Genomic DNA, 23683 nt, shown 5'->3' with positions numbered 1-23683 from the left:
ATCCATCCTTTTTGTCTGCAAAATATAATCAAAGACAACAATAGAAGTCAGAACACAAAGCTAAATCAATCACGCCTTAAATTGTTACTCCAGACGACTTAGTAAGACGACTTAAAATATAAGTCGTCTAGAAAGTCGTCCAACTGGACGACTTAGTTGACGACGTACTTATATTTAAGTCGTCTGGAAAGTCTTCCAAATGGACGTACTAAGTCGTCCAGGTTGAAGACTTTCCAGACGACTTACTTACAAGTCTTCCAGTAGAAAAAATTTCAAGCGGACCTGATTAGTCGCAGAAGGAGTTCGAGTACTCGTCATTGTGGTTATAGATCTGAAAAAATAAACGTGAAACGGTGAGAATGAGTAAAATAAAGAGACAACGTTTTAATGTTCATCTTTTCCACGAGTTTGATGACTTACCGGCGTTAGGGTTACAGAGAAACGGCGCTACGGTTTACAGAGAAGAAGCGGCGGCGCTAGGGTTTAGAAGAAGCGGCGGCGCTAGGGTTTAGAAGAAACGGCGGTGCTAGCTAGTGTTTAGAGTAAGCGGCGGTGAGAACGTTGGTGAGCACGGTGGCGAGGGCGACGGTTTGTTCGGAAATAGTGGAAAGCGGGGCGCTAGGGTTTAGAGGAATCGGCGGCGCTAGGGTTAGAAGAAGCTGCGGCGACAACGGTGAGAATGAAGTGAGATAGATAGCCGACGTTGAGAACGATGGTTGTTCGGAAATAGTGGGAATTCGAATCGCCTTTGATATCGCCGGTGAGAGAGAACTGTTAGGGTTTCTGTTCGCGAAAATGAAAAAAAAAAAAAAAAATCACCTTATATATTGGGTAAATAATCCGGTTAGCTTTAAAAGTACATTGGTAAACTTTAAGGTTTGGTCCGGTTTAGACGACTTATTCTGGCTGATAATGTACATCAGACGACCTAATATTTAGTCGTCTGGGAACAGAAGACTAAATATTAAGTCGTCCAATACCCTAAAATGAACCCCTAAACTAAAATGACTAAATTAACTTACTAACCACGTTATAAAATCAAATTATACTTCAATAGTGTTTACTATACACAGAAACGAACACGCCTAGGTAATTTTAAAAATTTTCAAAAACGGTTTTAATGCTTTCCAAAATCTAACCCTAAGAACACATACAATACTACAACATATGTTGATGAAACATAAACTAAAGAATATCATGACTCACTACTTTCACTCATCTGGGCTGAAAACAATTGAATTTTGTTATATATTAATTTATATCTCTTAAGACATATGTTAATTACATAATTCCAATTTTTCACTTATCAAAATATTTTCTACAAAATTTTTAAATTATGTTTAAGAATAACTGTCCAGACGACTTAACTTAAAGTCGTCTGGACGACTTATTTTCAAGTCGTCTGTTTACAGACGACTTGCGAGGGGTAGAAACGTAAAAAAAATCCGTTTTTTTGTTTGTTCACAAAGGAGATAGTTGTAATTTCAATAGCCTTTTAAGTTACTTTTGCCTTTGACCCAAGTTGGGGTACTCTTTTGGGTTTGACTCCAAGTTTTGAGTCACAATTGGTAATTCTCCCTCATATTAATGTTCTCACATGCATGCGTCGTCCACATAGTTAATGTGTATTTTTAATCTAAATTCAACACAAAGTTACTATGTGGATTTAAGCATAAACATTTTACCTGGATCAGAAAACTCGAATCAGAACCAAACCTAAATAGCTAGCCAGAACTGAAATAAGACAAAAAACCCTAACTGTTCCTCTATTTTATATCTAAATTAAATAATCAAACCAAACTAAAGCCAATTATGAAAAATTATCTGGACTACCAAAACGTATCTCAAAATATTTTAATATTTTTATCCGAATATTTAAAACAATTTAAATTATCTGTTTTTTTATCTAAAGCATTCTAATTACTCTATATTCGATCCAAATCATTCTAGGTTTATTGTCCGCTTTGATCTTAACCTAAAACTATTTGAATCGATCTAAACCCAAAAGTGGTCGTTCATTGAGCTTAAAATCTCTTACCCATAATAACTGAGGCAAACCAAATCGAAACCTCAAATGGCCAGACCTACGTGCAGGGGCAGATCCACGGTGTCAGGTAGGGGGACACGTGCCCCCAAATCCTTTATGAAAATTGTTTAACAACCAAGGGACATCTGACTTTTGTAGATTAATTGGTAAAGATGTGCCCGGTAAAGTCGCCCTCTTCCGGGTTCAAAGCTACACAATTTTTTGACATTTTATTTGCTGTTTGACACGTATGCTCTTACTGTATCTATCTTTACAGTTATAACTTATAAATAGCATAAAAAAACTTATAAATAGCATTTCCCCTACTTCTCCTTTGTTTATTTTTTCTTTTCATAGTTATCTATTATATTTTATATATTTATCTTTTGAAGATTCTACGCCACATTGTAAGTACATTTTTAATAATAGACATTCACAATTGCTAGTAAATAAATAAAGCCAATTAATATTAAAATAATAAATAATATATTCATTAATTTATTTCACAATTAGAGTTTTGTTTTTTTATGATAAGATGACAAAACAAAGTTATGTATGATATTAATATATTTATGATATGTTAACTTGAAGATTACTTTTTTGTATATTTTCAAATTATTTTTAAGTGTAATCAGATTATGTGATTAATAACATTTGTGATGAAGTTTAAGAATTCTTAAACTTATTTTATAAAAAAGTTCCTGTTTTTTTGAGAAAGTACCTAAAAAGTTCTTGGGTTGTGAACAAATTTATGTTAATTATTTTCACAGTTTATAGATGATTATGTTTTATGATTAGTATCTTACAATATTTTTAATATAATTTATTGAAGTCTATTATATAAATTAAATGAATGTATTATTAACTACTAGATTGTTTTTTCCGCGCTACGCGCGGATTATATATATAAATTCATTTTCAATTATTTTATTTCTTGGATAGTTTTTTTAAAGTCTAAAAAAGAAATGAATCATCATATAGCCTTTTTATTTTTTTAATATTTGTTTTCTTTGAAAAATTGAAATCTTATCTCAAAATCTCACACCTTACTCTAAACTTTAAATTTAGATTAGGTAATTCTAGGTTGTAATGTATATTTACTTTTTAATGGAATCTTTTTGAATTTACTCACTAAATGTTATTTTTGTGAAAATAAACTAAAAATTGTCGTAGAAATTTTATTAAATAATTTCATATTTTATAACCTAAAGCAAATGTATAAAGTTGATATAAATAAATTGAATTGTTTCTATAATTTTTTTGTTGTAAATTTGACATTAGTTTCTATAGTATGGTGTTTTTCATTCTTCCTGAGAAGGTCAGTGTGATTTATCATGTAATAACATATGTAGAGGTGAATTGTAATATTGTTCATGGTTTTAAGGAAAAGTATTAAACTTCATTGCGTTGTTTAGAAAGTTAAATTAGCAAGAATAAAACTTGGTAATGCAATTTATTTCCCTCACCCTTATATATGTTTGGGTAGTGTTTCTTATCAAAATCCCTTTTTCTTTTAATCTGATATTTTCAATTGTCTAAAATTTACCATTTGGTGATTTTCTATAGAGAAACATACTAAATTGATATAAAATATATTTTTAGATTGTAATATTGTTTATTATTTTTCTTCTATTTATCTTATGTGTGTACATGTTTGAAAGAAAGTTCATAGCAATTTCTGTTGTTTTTTGTATTATATTTTTGTATATTCCTTGTATGATGTGTAGATTCTTTTGTTTCTCAAAATTTAAGTAACTAAACACTAAATTTATTTGAAAATATATTACAATAAATTATTGTAAATAGCTAGACATAACAATTGATTGTAAGTTTTGGATCCAGAATATAAAAATGAATGTGTTTTGGGTATATTCAACTTCGTCTGGAGTATTGTGTTTGTTTAGACTACCTAGATTATATATGGATACTGTGTTAGCATCTATTTCTTATCATTTAAAAAAAAAAATTTATAATATGTATAATATATTAAGAAGCACTAAAAATTACATTCTTTAATTTTTATTTTTAATTATCTATTTTTAGTTTTTATTTCTTTAAATTTCTTTTGATGTTTTAAATTAATATTTTTGTTAAAATCTTTTTGTTTAATTTTTGTTCTCTTTTGTAATAAATAGTACTTTAGTTTTAGTGTAATGGATTTACTGTTATTTAATTAAATCATTTTTATCCATGTAGTTAATTGAAGTAATATAAGACTTGTGTATAATATTTCGTGTTATGTTTCTTTTTAGTTTAATTTATAATTATTTGGTGTTTTGGGATTTTTCTTTTCTTTTTCTTCTTTGTATATTGACATCAGATAACATTTATTATTTATTACTATTGTATAATTATATTTAGTAATTTTGAGGTTTTTTTCTTATTTAATTGCAATCAAAGATATTCAAAGAGATTGGATTGATACACCAACCAATACATATATTTTGAACCTATTTAAAAAGAGCAGTTTTTATTTAGCAAAGAAATATTCTAAACCATTCTCAAGTTATTTAGAACCCTTATAAACAGAAACAATTAAAAAACATTCCATTTATTCCATATCGGAACATATTTCTCCTTGGCAGCTCTCTGACCATCTCTTTTGTTCCATATCCGAACACAATTTATTTACTTCATATATCTCTTACATACGATCCATAGCATGTCCTTGATTAGATGACAAACCCTGGTCGCTTCTATTCCTCGCCTCCCTCAACAAATCAAAAAATAGTTTCTTAAGAAACATAACAATATTATGATACTTGAATAAGCTAAAATATCTGGCTTAAGTTGTGCCAGTTCTGGTGCTTTTCTTGGTATCTGTGTTGAGCTTTCTGTTTCTGGCTCTCTGTGTATCCAACCACGGTATCAGAAGCTGGTGCTGTATTTTGTAAATCAACGCCAGTTACGCCACATTCTTACCCCACTGCACGTTCTACCGTCCATGCAGTCGAGATTGTCACTTGCACTGTCTAACCAACCACATCCGCATTTTCAGTAGCCACTCCGGCGTAATGAGAAGCTCTATTTCCCCTTCTACCTTCATTTACTTTCCATATCAGCCGCTTCCTTGCTCATTATCATCACTTCACCATTCTGAAAAGTTGGTATTCTTCACCGTTTTCCTAGTAAGATAAAAACAGCAGAAAGATGGAACGGATATCAATGAAAAGTGATGATAGGAAAAAATACCGTATATCTCTTAACTGTTTCAGCCAGGTCCATGACCCACTGTTGTCCTCAGACAATATATAGCTTTCCTCTAACCACTATGTCGCCCATTGAAACCTGTCCTGATGTTCGACCATCATATGCTTCATGTATAATAACCAACCTGGTGCTAAAATCAAGAAAGAAAGAAAGAGATCAGAGGCTATCAATAATCTTCAATAGCAAATAATGAAGAGAGCCAGATCTTTGAAAGAGGTGTAAATAACTAATGTCATGCTGTTATTGTAACTCAGATAGAAACAATAATTAAAAAGCAAACCACTGATTTGAAAGAGGTTTAAATAACTAATGTACACTCATATATTGTTCCTGATCTCTTCTCTGATTACCGCCTCGCAAACCACTGATTTGCCACGTCCCTCGATCCAGTTCACACTGCAGGTTTCTTGTCTGAACAGAAGTTTACCTAAAACAATTAAACAAAGAGAAAGATCATACTACTAAATCTTAGAGTCTTTCCAAGTCTGGAGAGGACACTAATAAGCTTAAAGGGACTCACCGGAGATTCCGATGACATCTATGTCAGGAATATCACACATGACATCTATGTCAGGACACTCTGATAGCGGATGACTCAAAGACTCACTCACTTTGCACGGAAGACTCAAAACCAGGAAAGCACTTTCCCCTGAAGCTCCAAACTCATCATTTACTCTCGTTGGTAATGTTCAGTATATGTAGATGATCATCCTTATTATATGAAGTTTCTTCACAGCAGCATATTTTGCTTCCTGTGAACAAATAATCAGGTAAGAACAGTTTGGAGTTAAATCAAAACAGAATCATAATCGTCATGAGACCAGAGAGAAGAGAGAGAGCGAGTACATGTGAAGTTTCAGTGAACAATGGTCTATTAATCTGCACAATGAACCTTTAAAGCAAAACGTTTTTTATAAACCTGATGTGAGTATGCCTCAATACTCAGAAGCAGTTCCTTTCTATCAAGTCAATAAATTAATGGCAACAGAATCAGAACTCAAGCTATGAGTTTAGCTTGTAGCAGTCTCTGAAAACCTGCACATTAGGATGCATGACCTTCTCCATGAGATTGCTACCTTCCGAAGCTTTCACTCTTGTTGACCCCAAATCCAATGCTTTGTTTCTTCTCATTGATCGAATCCTTACTGAATAGCACCGAGATGGCTTTAAGCCTTGGCTGATTCCAGTTTTAGTTCAATAGACTTCTTCTCGGCGGAGAGTATATAGCGGCGGTCTGCGGTTCCGCATCACCGGAAGAGGAAAAGCTGCTTTGCACGTTTGCTTGGTGGGCCATGGTTGAATCTGAAAATTTTGCAGTTATGTATCTGTTTGAATCGAAAAAGACTAATTTGCAGGCAAGTAGTTGAAGGGATCAATGTCAAAAGAAATGATTATAGGGTGGTATAGAAGACGAAGAGAGATTGACAGATTTTCGTAACAGTTTTATTTTGATAAACGAAAAGAGATCAATTTTAATAATCAAACAATTTTTGAAATTAACATGTCAAAAAAGAAGCGTTTCAATGAGGTTTCACTAAGTCGACGATAATGGTGTGAGGTAGGGGAGAAGTAGTCGGGCTTAATTTAAATTCTAAGAATCAATATGTTTCAATGGCCCATTTTCCTGTCGTAAATCAACAAACTCGCTTAAGTTTAGAAGTGGACGATGTGGACAAAATCTGAAATGTGATTGGCTGATTTATTGATCTGACGTGGATACCTTAGATTTGGAGAGTATTCCCCTTTTAGTATAGTATATATATAGATGTGCCCCTGTCAAAAATCTGTTCTGGATATACCAGTGACTATGGGTGTGATTGGTAGCTGTTGTAGGCGTTCTTCCTAGCTCTATTTATTTATACATTACTAACTTCAGAGTAATCAAACTTTAAGTTTTTTATTTAAATTACTACAGTTCTTAAAATAATTTACAGCTGTATAAGTGTTTTGAAGAGCCAAATATCCAAAGAATTTTTTAGGGCTTTCTATAAAATTTATAGAAATAAAACCTAAAGACACAGCAAAAAATCTAATGATTTTTTTCTACGGCAAAAAATTTAAAACTACGACCATTACCCGTCGTACCCTGTGTGGATTATTCATATATGAATGTGTATGAGAAGAGAAATGGAAAATAGGTCCGAATATATATCCATTACATCAATTAATAAACATCTAAGTTTTTGAGAAAAAAAAATTATTTCCAGACATCTTAAATTAGAAAACAAAAGATGTATTGAACCCTAGTTTTCATCAATCAAGACCTTATATTACATTCTCAAGACATAAAATAACAAACAACTAAATATATTGCTTGTCATGAGTATCTAGATCAACATGAGTTGCTAAAGATATTGCAATAGATTACCAAAAAAAAAAGATATTGCAATATGCCAATATCCCGATAAAAATAGAGACATAAAGTGATGCTTTAGTTTGATAGTATACAAAATAAGGGCTTGATTCTGAATATAGGTGGGAATGTGGCCCCCCAAGTCCAACCCATGTGGTTTGTTCCATGTTTCACCACCACCTACCCACTTTTCTCATTTCCATATGTATAAAACTCTTAAGTAACGCTACTGGCGTAGTCAAGTTTGGTGGGATGAAGCGGTCTGCCCCCTGTAAAATAAAATAAAATTAGCGTAAATTCTTACAGATAATAAATAATTAGTGCCTCATACCACATAATTTATTTGAATTACATATTTTCATCCATTAATATTTTCCGCTTATTTCTATCAACCAAAATATTTTTATATATAATTCAATTGTATCCATCCAAATGAATGTATTTATCTTTTGCTCCTAAAAGCATTCATACGAATTCATAAATTTTAGACGTTTAGTTAATATTTAATAAACATGGACACAAAACATATATGAACATATCGAAGAATTTGACTTATGCTAACACATTTTTTCCTTACATTTTTCTGCAAAGCTTATAAGGTTTTAGTTTTAAAACAAAAAATATTTTTTATGAAATATTTTATTTCTGTACGTCTAAGATCAGTCAATTGCCCCATGCACTAAAAATAAAAACAACTAAAGTTTGATCCGCATTATTTGTGCCGGTATTTTTCATTTTATAAATATATATTTTGATATTTTAGTAAACGTTTTAAATATATGATTTATATGTTAGTGTTTTCAGCCATCTAAACTATACACTCATAAACATATAACAAATGAGGTTCTCAGATGAAGCAGAAGTAGAACATAATAAAAATGGATATATTTGCATAATGATAAAAAAAAGAGTTTTAGATTTTATGGTAAGAGGTATAAAAGGAAAAACTCTTCTCCCAAAATATCTAAACTACAAAACTGCATTTGATCCGCATTGTTTGTGCCGGTATTTTTTCATTTTACAAATATATATTTTGATATTTTAGTAAACATTTTAAATATATGATTTATATGTTAGTGTTTTCAGCCATCTAAACTATACACTCATAAACATATAACAAATGAGGTTCTCAGATGAAGCAGAAGTAGAACAAAATAAAAATGGATATATTGCATAATAATAAAAAAAAGAGTTTTAAATTTTCTGGTAAGAGGTATAAAAGGAAAAACTCTTCTCCCAAAAATATTTAAACTACAAAACTGGCGAAGGAAAATGTGGGGAACTGTTTATGATGTGTGTCCCTGATAAAATTATGAAAGGATATCTCTAAGTTTAGACTCAAGCTAAGATTTGTGTTGTGGAGTCGGGATATGAGAAGTTGAAGGCTAGACGAAGAGAGTGATTCTCTTGGATTGAGGTCATGGAGGCTGACTCTGCACTTCAACGAGACTGCTTATCATGTTATTCAATGAAAATGGCATTACCTTTAGATCATAATGTTTGGTTTAATACCTTTTATTCAAGTCACTTCTATATGTGAAATAGTTCATGGCTCTATCTTGTCACAAAAAAAAACATAATCTAATGGCAGAATTGACTTAGCTCGCATCGAACCTTTAGTAGTTCAAAACTGTAAAAAAGAACACGAGTTTAATTGTGTTTTATGTTCTTTTTAATAGAATGAATTGAAAAGATTTTTGACATTATACCTAAAAACCCGATGGACATTTTACCAAGAAAAAAAAGAAACAATCTGAGGAGTATAGCAAAAATGTCAAGAAACTAGTCCAGTTATAAAAGGCGGACTTTTCAAGGAAGCGAGGAGAGATTGATTCCTTCCTGTTTGCAGTAAGGTTAAAAATATAAACAACGCTTTCTCATTTCCTTTTCGATTTATATATATATTTACAATAACTCGCCTCCCTTTTGCAATAGTCGCTCGTGGAGAGTATTTTGGTAACAGCCCCCACCAACCCACCCCTTCCACTCGGACGGAGTCTCCAACGAACTCACGCCTTCACCAAACATCTCACTCAGATCTCCCACGATGCAGAGCTCCGCCGTCTTCTCCCCCCTCTCTCCCTCCCTCCCTCTCCTCAAACCACGCCGTCTCTCCCTTCGCCATCCCGTCCTCACCGCCTCTTCGAATCTCAACGTCTCTCCTCCGAATGTCGTCTCCGTTCCTCCTCTACCTCGCCGATCTTGGCGTCTCGCCTCTTCCGACTCCCCGCTCCGTGCCTGGTCCGGTCTCCCTTCCTCCTCCTCCTCCTCTCCTCCGTCTCCCCTTCCCTCGACACTAACCGTTTCAAAACTGCCGCCACGGCGGTTCCGGAGAACGCTGAGGAAGGAGAAGAAGGGAGTGGAAAGCTGAGTAAGATCCTCGAGCTTGGCTTGTTGTTTGCGCTTTGGTACCTTTTCAATATCTACTTCAACATCTACAACAAGCAGGTATTGGATTCTTAGATCCTACTACACCTCTTCGTTCCTCTTTATATATGCTTTAGGATCGTTAGATAATTTCGCATGTGATTGAATCTGGAGGGATATTTTGTGCCGTTTCTTGCTGATTTGATTCTTGTTATGTTATAATATTGTTTCATTCTTAGCAATGTTCTAAAAATCGCTAGGCAGTGATTAGGCGTTTTATAGAGGATTATTGTTTATGCGGGCGCTTAGGCCGATTTTTCGGACGCCTAGACCGATTTTTAAATAGTTCGCTTTGAAAAAATCGTTTCGTTCATGTTAAGATTTCAGTGATTGATGATCTAATTTGATTCCCTGCAGGTTTTGAAAGCTCTTCACGCACCAATGACTGTCACTTTAGTTCAGTTTGCGGTTGGTAGTGTGCTCATTACCACCATGTGGGCTCTTAACCTTTACAAGAGGCCCAAGATCACTGGTGCTCAGGTGCCTTTTTTTTTGTTTTTTTTTGTTTTTTTCATGGAAACTGTTCTTATTCAGGAGGTATATTATTTACTGACTCATGGATATTTGATTTTTACCTTGATAGCTAGCGGCAATCTTGCCACTTGCAGTTGTGCACACGCTTGGTAATCTCTTCACTAACATGAGCTTGGGGAAAGTCTCTGTTTCCTTTACTCACACCATTAAAGCCATGGAGCCTTTCTTCTCCGTTGTCTTGTCTGCTATGTTTCTCGGAGAGGTAAGACCTCTTCTCTGATTCCTTATTGTAAGTCTTAAAGCTTTAATTTTTTATCTCTTGTCTTATTAGATTCCTACTCCGTGGGTAATCGGTTCCATTATTCCAATCGTTGGTGGAGTTGCACTTGCTTCAGTGACAGAGGTCTCATTCAACTGGTAAGCTCGTTCGAGAATTGTCAATTATCTATTCTTCTGGCTAATAGTTGCAATTACTAACTAACCACTTTTGATTGTTCTGTGTGGCAGGGCTGGCTTTTTGAGTGCAATGGCTTCAAACTTGACTAACCAATCCCGTAACGTGCTTAGCAAAAAAGTCATGGTCAAGAAAGATGTAAGTTCCCTGAGAATGACTCAAAACGTATTTGTGGATGAAAATACAGATCTTGATGTTGTATTCTAATGCAGGATTCTTTGGACAACATCACCCTCTTCTCTATAATAACCTTGATGTCTCTCTTTTTGATGGCTCCTGTGACTTTCTTCTCCGAAGGAATCAAGTTCACTCCGTCATACATCCAGTCAGTTGTGAGTTTTGTTTCTATGTTGCAAGATCAATCTTTTAATGTTTCCAGTCCCTAACGAAGTCTCTTGGTTTCAGGGTGTGAATGTTCAACAAATATACACCAAGTCTCTTATTGCTGCACTCTGCTTCCACGCATACCAGCAGGTAAGCCTTTTTTTCTTCTCCCTTTGCTGTTTTCGTTGCTAGAATATGAATCTGATTTTTTGGAGCAAAAATACAGGTGTCGTACATGATACTGGCGAGAGTATCACCTGTTACACATTCTGTAGGAAACTGTGTGAAGCGTGTGGTGGTCATCGTGAGCTCTGTCATCTTCTTCAAGACACCGGTCTCGCCTGTTAATGCTTTTGGTAATATCCAGTCACTTTTTTGTGTAAAACCCATCTCTTACACAATCTTTGGAAGCTCACTAATGTTATTGTCCTTGCTTTCTTGTAGGAACCGGAATTGCCCTAGCGGGAGTCTTCTTGTACTCGAGAGTGAAGCGTATTAAGCCAAAGCCTAAGACTGCCTAAGCAAAACTATCTGCTACTGCTTTTATATGTATTACAATTTTCTTGAGCCGAAGTTTTATTTCAGATAGATGGTTTTATTCTTCTGCGGATTCTTGATACGTTTCTTCTCTTTATCATGTGTTATTTGCTGATTACTCTTTGAAATATTTTACAGTTCTCCAACAATAATTTCAGCGCAATTCTAACTACAAAACTATTTTGGTCGTGGAATTACACTTTCCTGTAGTTAAGAGTTGTATTTGTTTTCAAACCACATCAAATGTCACCTAATCTATTCTATTAAATTATGAACATAATTAAGAATATTCTATTAAATTATGAACATAATTAAGAACATCATCTATTGATATAAATTTGCTTTAACTATACATTCTCTTTATTTAGAGCATCTCTAATTCCACTCTATAATAAACTACAAAATAGAGTAGGAAATAGAGTAATGAACAAATAAAAAAATTATTACTTATTTATTTTTCTCTTTATATATTCATATCTAAATTTTTTGTTTTCTGTTTGGTATATTAATTGAATTAAAATATAACTATAAAGAAAAACATAAACATGATTACAAAAAAAAAACATAAGTAAAGATTTAAATTAAAAAACAAAAATGTGAATATACACCAAACTTTTGTCCAAAAAAGATTTAAATTTCTAAAAAAAAATTAAAAATATATATTCACCTTTTTAAAAATGCATGTCAGAATCTCGTTGTATTATTAAACTAAAGCTTTTGTTGATTGTTTAATATATTTATCAGCTATTTAATTTTAATAAATTAATTTAATTGGTAAATTAAACTTTGGTGATTTTTTGTCAAGTAAAAAAATATACTTTTGCCTAACAATAACAGAGAAAATGACATATTTTTACCTTAACAAATTTGATTGTACCAAATATGACGTACCGCTGCGACCTGCTCCGGATCCAGCTCGCATCCATACTAATAGTTAAGGAATCCAATTGTTTTTATAAATATAGGTTTTTAAATAGATTTCTTTTTTTTTAAAACAGAAAATTTTAAATAAAATTGAAAGGAGCTCAAAAATATTTTATATGTATATAGTTTTATTTTCATTACAAAATAAACTAAATATTACTGACTAAACTAATTTTTTTAAAAAAATATTTGGAATATTAAATAAACATGAATTTTAAAGGGTCAAAAAATCTTTTTCCGAGGCACCTAACAATGTTAAACCGGCCATGCCTATTTGAATTTTGATGCTAAAAAGCTTAAGGATTTGGTTCCGGAGACAGTTAAGTGATCTGGACCAGCTCTACCACATGCGCAGAGAGCACTTCGAAAATATGTGTGTAAATGTGTTTAGAAGATGATTTAATCCTTTGTATATAAAATACCTATCATATCACTAAAATAAAACATAATTCGGGAAGAGTGGTTTGTGTGCTAGGTGAAGTAACTGCCTTAACTTGGATTTAAACTCCAAAGATAACTAACATAAAACAACATCATTTTGTGTTAATCTTCGATTTGTTGTTTAGGCATTAGGCCCAATTTGAATGTCCGACCGACTAGCGCCTAGCCTAGCGAATTTTTGAACACAGGTTAATATATAGTCCACAAATAAAGTTAAATCATAATTAATTAATAAAGGTAAATATATAGTCCTCAAGTAAAGGTAAATCATAATTAATTTTTATAAAGTTTATATAAATATAAATATAAATAATATATTGGGTTGTGTATTTTATTCATATTTAAGTTATTTTTTAATTTTTCTAAACAGTTCAAAATATTTTGATGTATTTTGCCATTTCACACATAAAATACATTTATATTTGCGGCAATATACCTTAAATAATTGTTCAAAAACAAAAAGAAAATTATATATTTAAAATTCAATTAATACACATAGCACAAAATTAAGTATATGTTTTTCTTACTTTTACATTATCACATACATCCACTAACTCTTTCTTTGTAAAATAGTACACCATGATAAAAGTCGGCATTGACTATAACAAACAGAGACAAACAAGGCTGTAGTATACAGTAAATATATGAGTACAAACTCAGAAGAATTCAGTTTGCCCAAATTTGGCCGGATCTGAGCATAGACCGGTGACATTGAGTTTGGCCTCCAAGAGTTTTTGATTTTTTTTTTTTTTGCATAAGTGACAACCAAATTTGGAATTCTTTTTACAACAACTCTTTAGAAATGTTTCAGTTCTCTAAACTCTCAGATCAAATCCGGCTCATATTAGACATCGGCTATCTCTAATGTGTTTTTTTCCTACGGTATAAAAAAAACAACGCTAGAAGGATAAATATGCAATTATGAAGAGAGCCCATGTATATAATATTATGTCATATAATGAAATAATTTAGGATTCTACATGATCACAGTGAAATCCGAAATTTATAAGAACAAATATAGGTTTAAATGAGTTCAAACAAAGATGGAATGGAAGCATCTACATCTTTGCACAATCAGCAGGCTTAAATGAGACCGTCTTAGAAACGGTGTCGTAACCAACAAGGAAGTTCATCTGTGATAGATTCCCGTAGATGGCCAACTCGTCATTCCCACGGAAGGCGAAGCAAACCAAATCCTCAGAGAGTTGTACGAAGGCATTGGAGGAGTCTAACGTCACATCTGCTCCATCGAAATGCATAGTAATAACAGGGACTGTCAGCTTAGCGGTTGTGCTGTAACACAGACTCAACACGTTTTGTGGATCGTTTACTCTCTCAGCATCGATTGAGGACGCAACAGCATCTTCGAGCTCGGAGTAAAATTCGGTTGGTACCATGGTCAGAGTTGTGCCAGAGTCGATGATGATGTTCCCCTTGCCGCTGCTTCCATCAGAATCTGATACTGATGGGTATTTGATATTCTTGCTGCCCACGCTAACGGATTCTAGGGTTAGGTAATAGAAGGTCGCTTCCGATTTTGTGATCAGTGGAGTTGAGACAGCTCCATTTCCCGACACAACCGCGTTGGTTCCGAAGTTGATCTTGCTCGTTGTATCGTTTTCTGAAGACATAGGGACCAAGCAGTACGAGAATTTGCCATCGATTGAATCTCCGAGTTGCGATATTAGCGAAACCGAACCGCCACCAAGTCCAATGATTCCGGAGCCCTTCTTGCCGAATGTTCCAGCGTTATTGTGACCACATCCAATGACGATGTTTTTGAGCTGAACGGGGCGGTTATCAGTCGAGCCAAGCGTTAAGGTGTCGGCGGCAACATTACCCTTTGTGTAAGACTTATCCCCGTAAGACAGTGTGTAAGAGCAAGTGTTGTCTTCTGTCGAACAAGTGGCTTGGCTTTCAAGGGCAGCACATTGTCTTGAGGTGCAAGAAACATCTTTGTATGTAGAAGACGCTTTAGGGTCAAAGAGAGGAGCATCCTGAGTGTAACAGTCATCGCATGGCTTGCACTGGGTCCATAGGAGATCGCTTCCCGTGTCAGCGATTGCCATGATAGGGAACGGAGGAGTCCCCAGCGATATACTCATGAGATATTCACCTCTCTCTGAGGTAATCTCAGTTTGAGGTGAGTTAACTGATGCATCTTTGCCGTTGAAATGGACAACACGGTTTACGGATCGGTGAACAGCGTTTCTTAAACGCTGAGCAGTGGTTTCTGTCGGATTATAAAAAGGCGATTTAGGAGAATCGCGGTGGATCAAATCCGCGCTGAAGCCAAGTTTTGTATGGGCGTTTGCGTTTGAGAGAAATGGTGAAGAGAGTAATGATAGAGCCAAGAGAACTGAAGAGAATAGAGAGGCCATCGTCTTATAGTAATTTAAGTGAATAATGAGTTTTCTTACCCTTTGGCTTTATGATGTGTTTGTATTTATAAGGTTCGTGGGATAGTGGTAAAATTAATTGCAACGCATGCTGAGATTTTTTTTTTTAAATTCATTTCCAATTTGTGTTTAGAGAATCTGATAAACTATTATAGAGGATATTTTCTATTAATTTTATTTAGTAGCTAATCTACAGATTCAGTGCCCATTTGTGATTATATAGATCAGAAACTATTATGGAAGAGATTTTCTCGTTTTAATGCACATATTTTATTTTATCTTTCATTACCGAAAGTGTACTATATATTCATCTCATATAGACTTGTTTCATGTATCTTTTATTCTGTGTTTTCTTTAAATGCTAACATATATTCCTCCTCTTTAGATCATAAATTGTTCTTCAAAATCACTCAATAAATTTAAACGGAAATTTTCATATATCTGTGATCAAGGAGAATTTACTGAATCAAGGATTTGCGAGAATTCAAGAATTTGATAAATCTAAGAAAATCTGATATTTGAGAAAAAATTAAAAAGATCTGTTACAAGTTTTATGGTTTCTCTAAAGAAATTTCAGAGTTTTTGATTTTTTTTTAAATTTTAATACTTATTTAAAATAATATTTTATTTATTTAGTTACTATTATTTGATATTTTATCATTTATAAAATATATAGATTATTTAAAATAAATTTAAATTTTTATTTTATTTTTATTTTCATTTTAAACAGTTTGAATTTCTTTTTAAAAATGTGAAGTAAACTTTTTATTTTTATTTTTATTTTAAAAAGAAATACCATAGGAGCTGGTATAGGATTCATTTCCTTTTCACTATGAATTTCATCCAAATCCCATTTGATAGATTTTATTAACGAAATCCATATTTTCCAATAAACTGGAATTCAAGAGAATTTATACAAAAGACTAATCCATATGATTAGATTTTATATAGAATTTATAAATGATAGATACAATAAAAAGAGGTTTGAAAAAATGAAATTCTTTCAAATACTTGATCCAATAAGACCCCTTAAATGTTCTCATTTGGATTCATGTACCCATTCACCTATTAATATTTTTTAATTTTTCATACAAAATAAAAAAAATTGATTCGAATATGTTTAATCAACAAAATTATCAAAATAAACAAACTATTGATTATCTGTGTCTTACAATTTACGTAAGAAACACACATTTTTCAAATGAACTATATTGTTGATTATCTTTTCATGATTAAAAATACATTAAGATATATAATCTAATACACGTCAACTAGTCAAAAGAGTTACTCAAGATACATTTTTACTCATATAATCCTAAGTTAATAGTCTATTGTATAAAAAGGCAAACTCTCTCCAACTTTATGCCAACTTAGCACTTAAAATATTGATACATACAAAATATATTTTTGTAATAATTTGTAGTACAAAATCTATTAAAAGTTCAACCAAAGATTTCAAATATGAAAATGTATGTAAATAACAAAAAGAAAATTAATTTTGTATTTTAATAAAAATCAAGTTTTTCCTGCAAAAAGAACTTCTCAATTATTTATTTTGCAATTTAATCCGCAGTATGGATAACCTACATGTCAATTCCTGAAGTAGAATTCAATATGACCCCACAATATAAGATATTGATGATATGGAAAGTATTTTTTCTGATAGAAACACATGGAAAATGTTAACATATGTTAATTATTAACGAAAATCCAAACTAAATGTTTTAATTATTGACAATGAATTAATTGTTTTCAATTTTTACTGTCATTTTAAACCGAAAACAAGACATTGCTGCTTTGAAATTGAAATAAGGTTTATTAAGTCTCGATCAGGGGCTTTCAAGCAAAAGAAAGATTTGTGAAAACCGATGGCTTAATATATGTGAATGCTATTTCATGAGGAAATTTTTAACTTAATTATACAAATAGATTATCTATTTAATCAAATAGGTGATGGAGAAGATGACAACTAAAAGGAGGGAAAAAACCATTTCTTTTATTACATTCATCTAATTTTCTACATAGATCCTGGTTTAAAGTTGTGGAATTTTTTTCATCAGATCATTGATATCATTATCAGCCGTTGCAAGAGGAGCAACCTCCTTTAAGCTCTTTCAACTTGGCAGCAGAGTTTTACATCTTACCCAGGAATGCAAAAAAATATTTCACATGATTAGATGGTCAGCATAATCATTGTCAATATTTGTTGTTATATACAATTTTATCTTCTAAGATGTGTGTTTGGTACTTAATGTTACAGATCAGATCCACCATGCGTCCACCACTGCAGCATGAAATTCAATCAAAGTATGATAACATAAATTTGTATTACCTCGTTATTTATCGAAGTGTAGAACAGTCTTTCATGATTCAAACTGGCCTTTGTCATTTGCAGTACTACTGCACCACCATAAAAACAATGACTCAAAAGACCATGTTACCATATTGACGACCTATGAAGTTCAAGAGAGATGCAGATGATAGTGGATGTTTCTATGTACGAATAAACTATTATACGTATTCTAGATTTACAAAGTACTAAGTAATATTATATAAAAAATAAATAATCTATAAATCAAGAAGAAAACCATAAATTATGTACACACTTATTAAAATGAATTGGAATCCAAAACTCGAATTCCATATACAAAGAACTAGGTGTTTTCTTGCACCATGTGCAGTTAAAAAATTTAAAATATTTTTTTAACAGATAAATTTAAATTATATTTATAAATAAATTTTATTAATATTGTATACTTTCTTTTTTTTCTTATCAATATTTTAATATAAATTTGATTTAATTAAAAATTAAATTAATATAAAAATAATTTTGTTTATTTAAAATTATATTTAAGAATATGCAAGTATGTATTTAAAATTATAATCTTAGAAAGGTTTTTCTATCTATTTATTTTAATTAAATATATTAAATAAACTTGTATTAAATTGCATAATTATCAAAAATTAAAATTAAACACTATTTATAGATTTTTAGATATATAAGAAATTAATGATTTTAAGATCAAAATTTTATAATTTTCTACAAAAAATTGTATACATTTTTGAAATTTTAGTAATAAAATTGCATAATTTAAAATATATAATTAAATGATATTTCGAAAATTTTAATGTCATATTTGGCTATTTTTATTTTAATGATTTTAAATGATATTTTTATTTTAGTTATTACCATATTCTAAAAACATTTCTAAAATATAAATCAACATTAAATGTAATATATGAGTTACTACCATATTTTAAAAATTTACATAAAATATAAATTAATATTTAATGTACTTGTCCATGTCATGTTAAGATATAAGTCATGTCATCAATTTTAGTAGCCATGTCATATTATTTTTGTGAAAATGATTATAAAGAATACATGTGGTAAAACCACTTCTCAAATAATGTATATGAGATGTCTTATTCTAATTACAGTTACATACAAACAAACAGATTGAAAATAGCAAGAAACCTAAAATATGACTAACCTAGTACCTTTAAAAACCAAAATCACTAAGTATTTATCGAAGGAAGAATGAGGAAGAGGAGAATCCAAGGAGATTCACAAGAGAAACAAAGAATAAAAGAAACCCTAAAACCGGAAACCCTAGAAAAACAATTGGGGGAAAACTAAAACGTTATTGGAACTGAGGGATACAAAAAAAGAAACTAAATTCAGGTGCATTTTCTCTAGTATTCTAAATTATTTTACCATAAATTCACATTTTTAGTTTAGGTATGGGTGTTCTGGTGTCCAATCGGGGCTGGTTCTCGTTCATTAGGGATTAGGTATATAGGGGATGGAAATTGGCCCTTTTCAAATATTTTATCGTTTACTTTGGATTCATTTTTGGTTTCCTCTGGATGGTTTGGATGTATTAACACATTAAAATTTGGCTGTATCCATTTTTAAATTTTGGCCCAGTACTAATTCAGGTGTTTGTTAATCAAAAGCTTCTTTGTGATTTGAAATTACAAAATTAATTGATAAACTAGGCAAGTCGAAACAATTTGCAAAAACAAAGTCTTGGTAGCATGATTGTCGTGAAGAGAAGAGAATAACAAGTAAAAAATAGCAACTTGTAACTCAATAACTTAGGAAATATTATTCAAGCTTCAAAAATAAATAAACATTGTTTAAACTTCAGAAAAAAACTTAAACTTCAAATGTAATTGTCAAAACAGTACAAGCTTAATATTTGACCATATACCAAAACTGAATACTGAGTTAATTCTTTATGTAATACTAGGTTAAGATCCGCGCCTTGCGCGAAATAAACATTATATATAAATCATTTTTACGTTATATATATATATATATATATTTTTTACATATTATAAAATAATAAGCAGATATTAAATATTTAAAAATTCAGTAACTATAATGTATATAATTAAATTGGTGCGGAGACATAAATAAATGTTATTAATCCAAACAAAAAAATTTTCTACTTTATATGGTAAATAATTACATTTAAATGATATAGAATAGACATATAGTATATTTTTAATATTAATATTTATTAAATAATTCTTACAATTTTTTTGATTATTTGTATCTTTTATAACAAAAACTTCAAATCACTGATAACAATTTTTTTTATTGTCAGATGTTTAATATTTTTAGTAATTATAATTTCTTTGAAAAATTCAAATTTAAATATTAAGCTGTCACTATTTATTCAAAGATTTTATCAAAAAAAATTGTTCAGAGCAAATTTTGAAATGAAAATATTTATGTATTTTATGCTATATATTTTAATTTAAATGATATTGATATATATATATATATATATATATATATAATATAAATGAGACTTCTTACTTATATTATTTTGTAATTATTTATATCTTGTCATAACAAAAATTTTAAACCATGGATCACAAAAATTTCACTAAGATACTTACAACAGTTTTTAGTAATTTAAATATTCATTTTTAAATTCAAAATATGACATATACGAAAATATATAAAATTTGTTATATGGTTAATGTGATTGTTTTATTTATTTTGATAAGTTAAATTTTAAATAAAAATGATAGAAGACACACTAATTTTTATCAAATCTTTATTATTCAAATCATTAATTGACATATATACTTTGGTTACATTAGGAAATTCTGTATTTTTATTTAAGGAATGAATGAAAAGCATTAATAATTAATTTATGATTAGTTTAATAAAAACTTTATTATATATTTAGATGGACCAACCTATTTTTCTAAGAATTTTAAGAATCATTCTAGTGATGACACATGACTATCCCAAATGTTGTAATGCTTCTTTTTAATATATAAGAAATATATATTTATTTTAGGTTTTCATTAGAATCTTTGAGTATTTTCTTGGGACTGAGTTTGGGTTTGCTAAGTTTGTTTTTTGGGTTTTTGATTTTTTGTTTTGAGTTTTGTTGGTATTCACTCACTTTGACTTTGTTTAGTTAAAATCCAAAATACCATAGAATAGAACTCATCTGGGTATCTATTTCATATGTACAACTACAAAATAAGCTTTCTAAAAATGAACCGTTCAAAGCTATGCCACAGGGAAATCAACTTTTACCAAGTTATACAAATACAATACGCAATTGTACCAAACAAAAAAACCAGTTTTATCTATTTTTTCAAATATGATATGAACTTGTATATATAAGTAGTCTTAGTTATAATTAAATGAAATATATTTTCACCTAGTTCTACAAGACGAAACCAATTTATCCAATTCTACATATGCGACAATGTCAAAGCAAGATTTTTTAAACACACAAACAAAGTTCAAAACAACATATTTTAGAACACAAACAAAGGAATTTAAATTTGTGTCTCTTAACGAGCTGAAACCAACTACTCAAGCATCATCTTACCATCCTTTTTTTTCCATGCACCGTGCACCACATAGGGCCCTCTTGGTCACGCATGTCTCCATTCTCATCTCGGGTCAATATCAGTGGTGCAACCATGTTGTTAACTCGCGGGTTGGCATCGATCGGTGCTTTTCATAGAGTGTCGTCGGTGATTGCCTGTGAATAGTGTCAATCGGCGGAGTAGTAGTGTCGTTTTTGAAGATTTATACTAATTTTTTAAAAAATATTTTGTTTCATTTTATATATGTATATTTTTATATATGTATGTATTTTTTAAAAAAAAAATTCTAATGAATAGCTAGTTTAAAGTTTTTATAAAACAAATTATAATAGTGTTTCTGATTTAAATTAATATATAAAATGCATATATATTTTTATTTATAATATTTTTATTTTTATTTTTAGATTTTAAATTTATAATACTTTAGAAAAATAATTTTATATTTTTTATCCACCCGCAACCGCTCGCAACCGCAAATGCTAACTGAAACCAGTTTTTTATTTTAAGAAGTTTGGAGCGGTTTAAAGCGATTTGTAACGGTTTATATGATTATTTTGAAATACTGTCGACCGTTACCAACCATAAAAACTGCGTTTACGGCTGGTAGCGAAAAAACAATCAGACCTTAATGTATTGTTTTTAATCATGGAAAGATAATAACCAATTGATTTCAAAAATAAAATTAATTCAAAAATGTGTGCTTCATAAGTAAATTGAAAGATACTGATAATAATAGATTATTAACTCATGATGCATGAGTAAAAATGTATCTTGACTTCTCTTTTGGCTAGTTAACTTGTGATAGATTGTATATTTGATGTATTGTTTTTAATTAATGGAAAGATAATAACCGATTGCTTTCAAAATAAAATTAATTCAAAAAATGTGTGCTTCTTAAGTAAATTGCAAGATACGGATAATTAATATTTTATTTATTTCGATATTTTTTCGATAAAATCTATTTGAATTAAAATTTTGAATATTAAATATGAAAAATTGAAAAATCATACTAGGTGAACTGGTACATGAAACACTTAAAATGTTGACTGTTTTATTGATTTGTTTATTTATATGTTCAGTGGTTATTTTGAATATTTTATATGAAAATTTAAATGAATACTAGGTGAAATGGTCCATGAATCCAAAAGAGAACACTTAAAATGTTGAGTGTTTTGCTAATCACAAATGTATGAAAAGTTCCGTCTAAAAAGTGTTTTGAAGAATAATTTAGGATCTAAAAAGGAGGAATTAATATATGTTAGCATTTAAAGAAAAACACAGAATAAAAGATACACGAAACAAGTCTATATGAGATGAATGGTACACTCTTGGTAATGAATGAAAGATAAAATAAAATAAAATATGTGTCTTAAAATGAGAAAATCTCGTCTAAAGAGTTTCTACTTAGGGTCTGATTGGTTACGGCTGTAGCTTTAGATATTAGGCTGTAGAATCTAAGCTGTAGGTTTCTGTGTTGTAGCTTTAATTTTTTTGCTGTAGGATCTAAGCTGTAGGTTTTGTGTTATAGATTTAAATTTTTTAATGTATAATTTAAGTTGTAGATTTTTTAATATAATTATAAAAATTTGATGAATTAAAATTCTGTTATATGTAAATGATTAAATTAATTAAAATTAATGGAAAATTATTATTGTATAATTATTAAAGAATTTTTGTGAAAATATATAATTCATATATGATATATACTTATTAAATATGAAATTTATAATTATATTTATATTTATATGCTATATGTAATCTTTACATAACAATTATAATATTTTAGTCATTTATATACATATACTGTAAATATATTTAGTAGATAGCAAAATATTTGTCAAAAGAAAAAAGAAATAATTCTCAAAGCACTTAAACTAGTGCTCTAGAAATATTGCTGTGCAAAGACGTATATTGGAGAGAGTCAGAGAGTTTATTATGGCTGTAGGTTTTAAAAACTAAATGACAGCTTGATAGCTTTAGTTTTAGTGCTGTGGAAAGAAATAAGGCTGTGCACAGCATCCACAGCTCTCTCCAATCATCCTCTTAGTCTTTGGTTCAAGTATTTGTGTTTATCTCTTTGAATCTATTTCCTCATTGCCTTATATATAACGGCCTAAATGGGAAATGAATCTTGTAGATTATATCAAATCTTTTCAAAAAATCTCGACATTAATTTACCCCTATCCCGCAAACCTTATAAATACAAACACATAAGACTGCTAAAGGATAAAAAAGAACTCATC

At 30.7% G+C, this 23683-nt stretch overlaps 2 protein-coding genes and 1 long non-coding RNA gene across 3 annotated transcripts; 1 reads left to right on the top strand and 2 right to left on the bottom strand.

Annotated features, from left to right (window-relative positions):
- Window positions 1-5397: 5397 nt before the first annotated feature.
- LOC130498525 (uncharacterized) lies at window positions 5398-5985 on the bottom strand. The gene is made up of 2 exons (XR_008937428.1): window positions 5757-5985; window positions 5398-5663 (listed from the first exon to the last, which is right to left on the bottom strand). It is a non-coding gene; the product is annotated as an uncharacterized LOC130498525 (long non-coding RNA).
- Window positions 5986-9501: 3516 nt separating this feature from the next.
- On the top strand, window positions 9502-11957 carry LOC130499185 (triose phosphate/phosphate translocator, non-green plastid, chloroplastic-like). Its single transcript, XM_056993169.1, is given in 10 exon segments — window positions 9502-9858; window positions 9861-10037; window positions 10374-10496; window positions 10600-10752; window positions 10822-10907; window positions 10998-11082; window positions 11157-11276; window positions 11350-11418; window positions 11495-11624; window positions 11713-11957. Coding segments are annotated over 10 exon segments (1242 nt in total). The 5' UTR covers window positions 9502-9636; the 3' UTR covers window positions 11790-11957.
- A 2271-nt stretch (window positions 11958-14228) lies between these two features.
- On the bottom strand, window positions 14229-15551 carry LOC108821776 (aspartic proteinase CDR1-like). The gene has a single exon (XM_018594768.1). It carries the CDS (start codon window positions 15549-15551, stop codon window positions 14229-14231), a length of 1323 nt encoding a protein of 440 aa, XP_018450270.1.
- Window positions 15552-23683: the final 8132 nt, after the last annotated feature.

The sequence above is a fragment of the Raphanus sativus genome, chromosome 8, assembly GCF_000801105.2.
Source record: "Raphanus sativus cultivar WK10039 chromosome 8, ASM80110v3, whole genome shotgun sequence".
Lineage (NCBI taxonomy): Eukaryota > Viridiplantae > Streptophyta > Magnoliopsida > Brassicales > Brassicaceae > Raphanus > Raphanus sativus.
The sequence above is the reverse complement of the archived record's forward strand: the minus strand, read 5'-3'. Positions and strand labels throughout refer to the sequence as shown.

Excerpts from the sequence above, each read along its gene's own strand:
- LOC108821776 (XM_018594768.1), bottom strand. The coding sequence starts at position 15,551 with ATGGCCTCTCTATTCTCTTCAGTTCTCTTGGCTCTATCATTACTCTCT.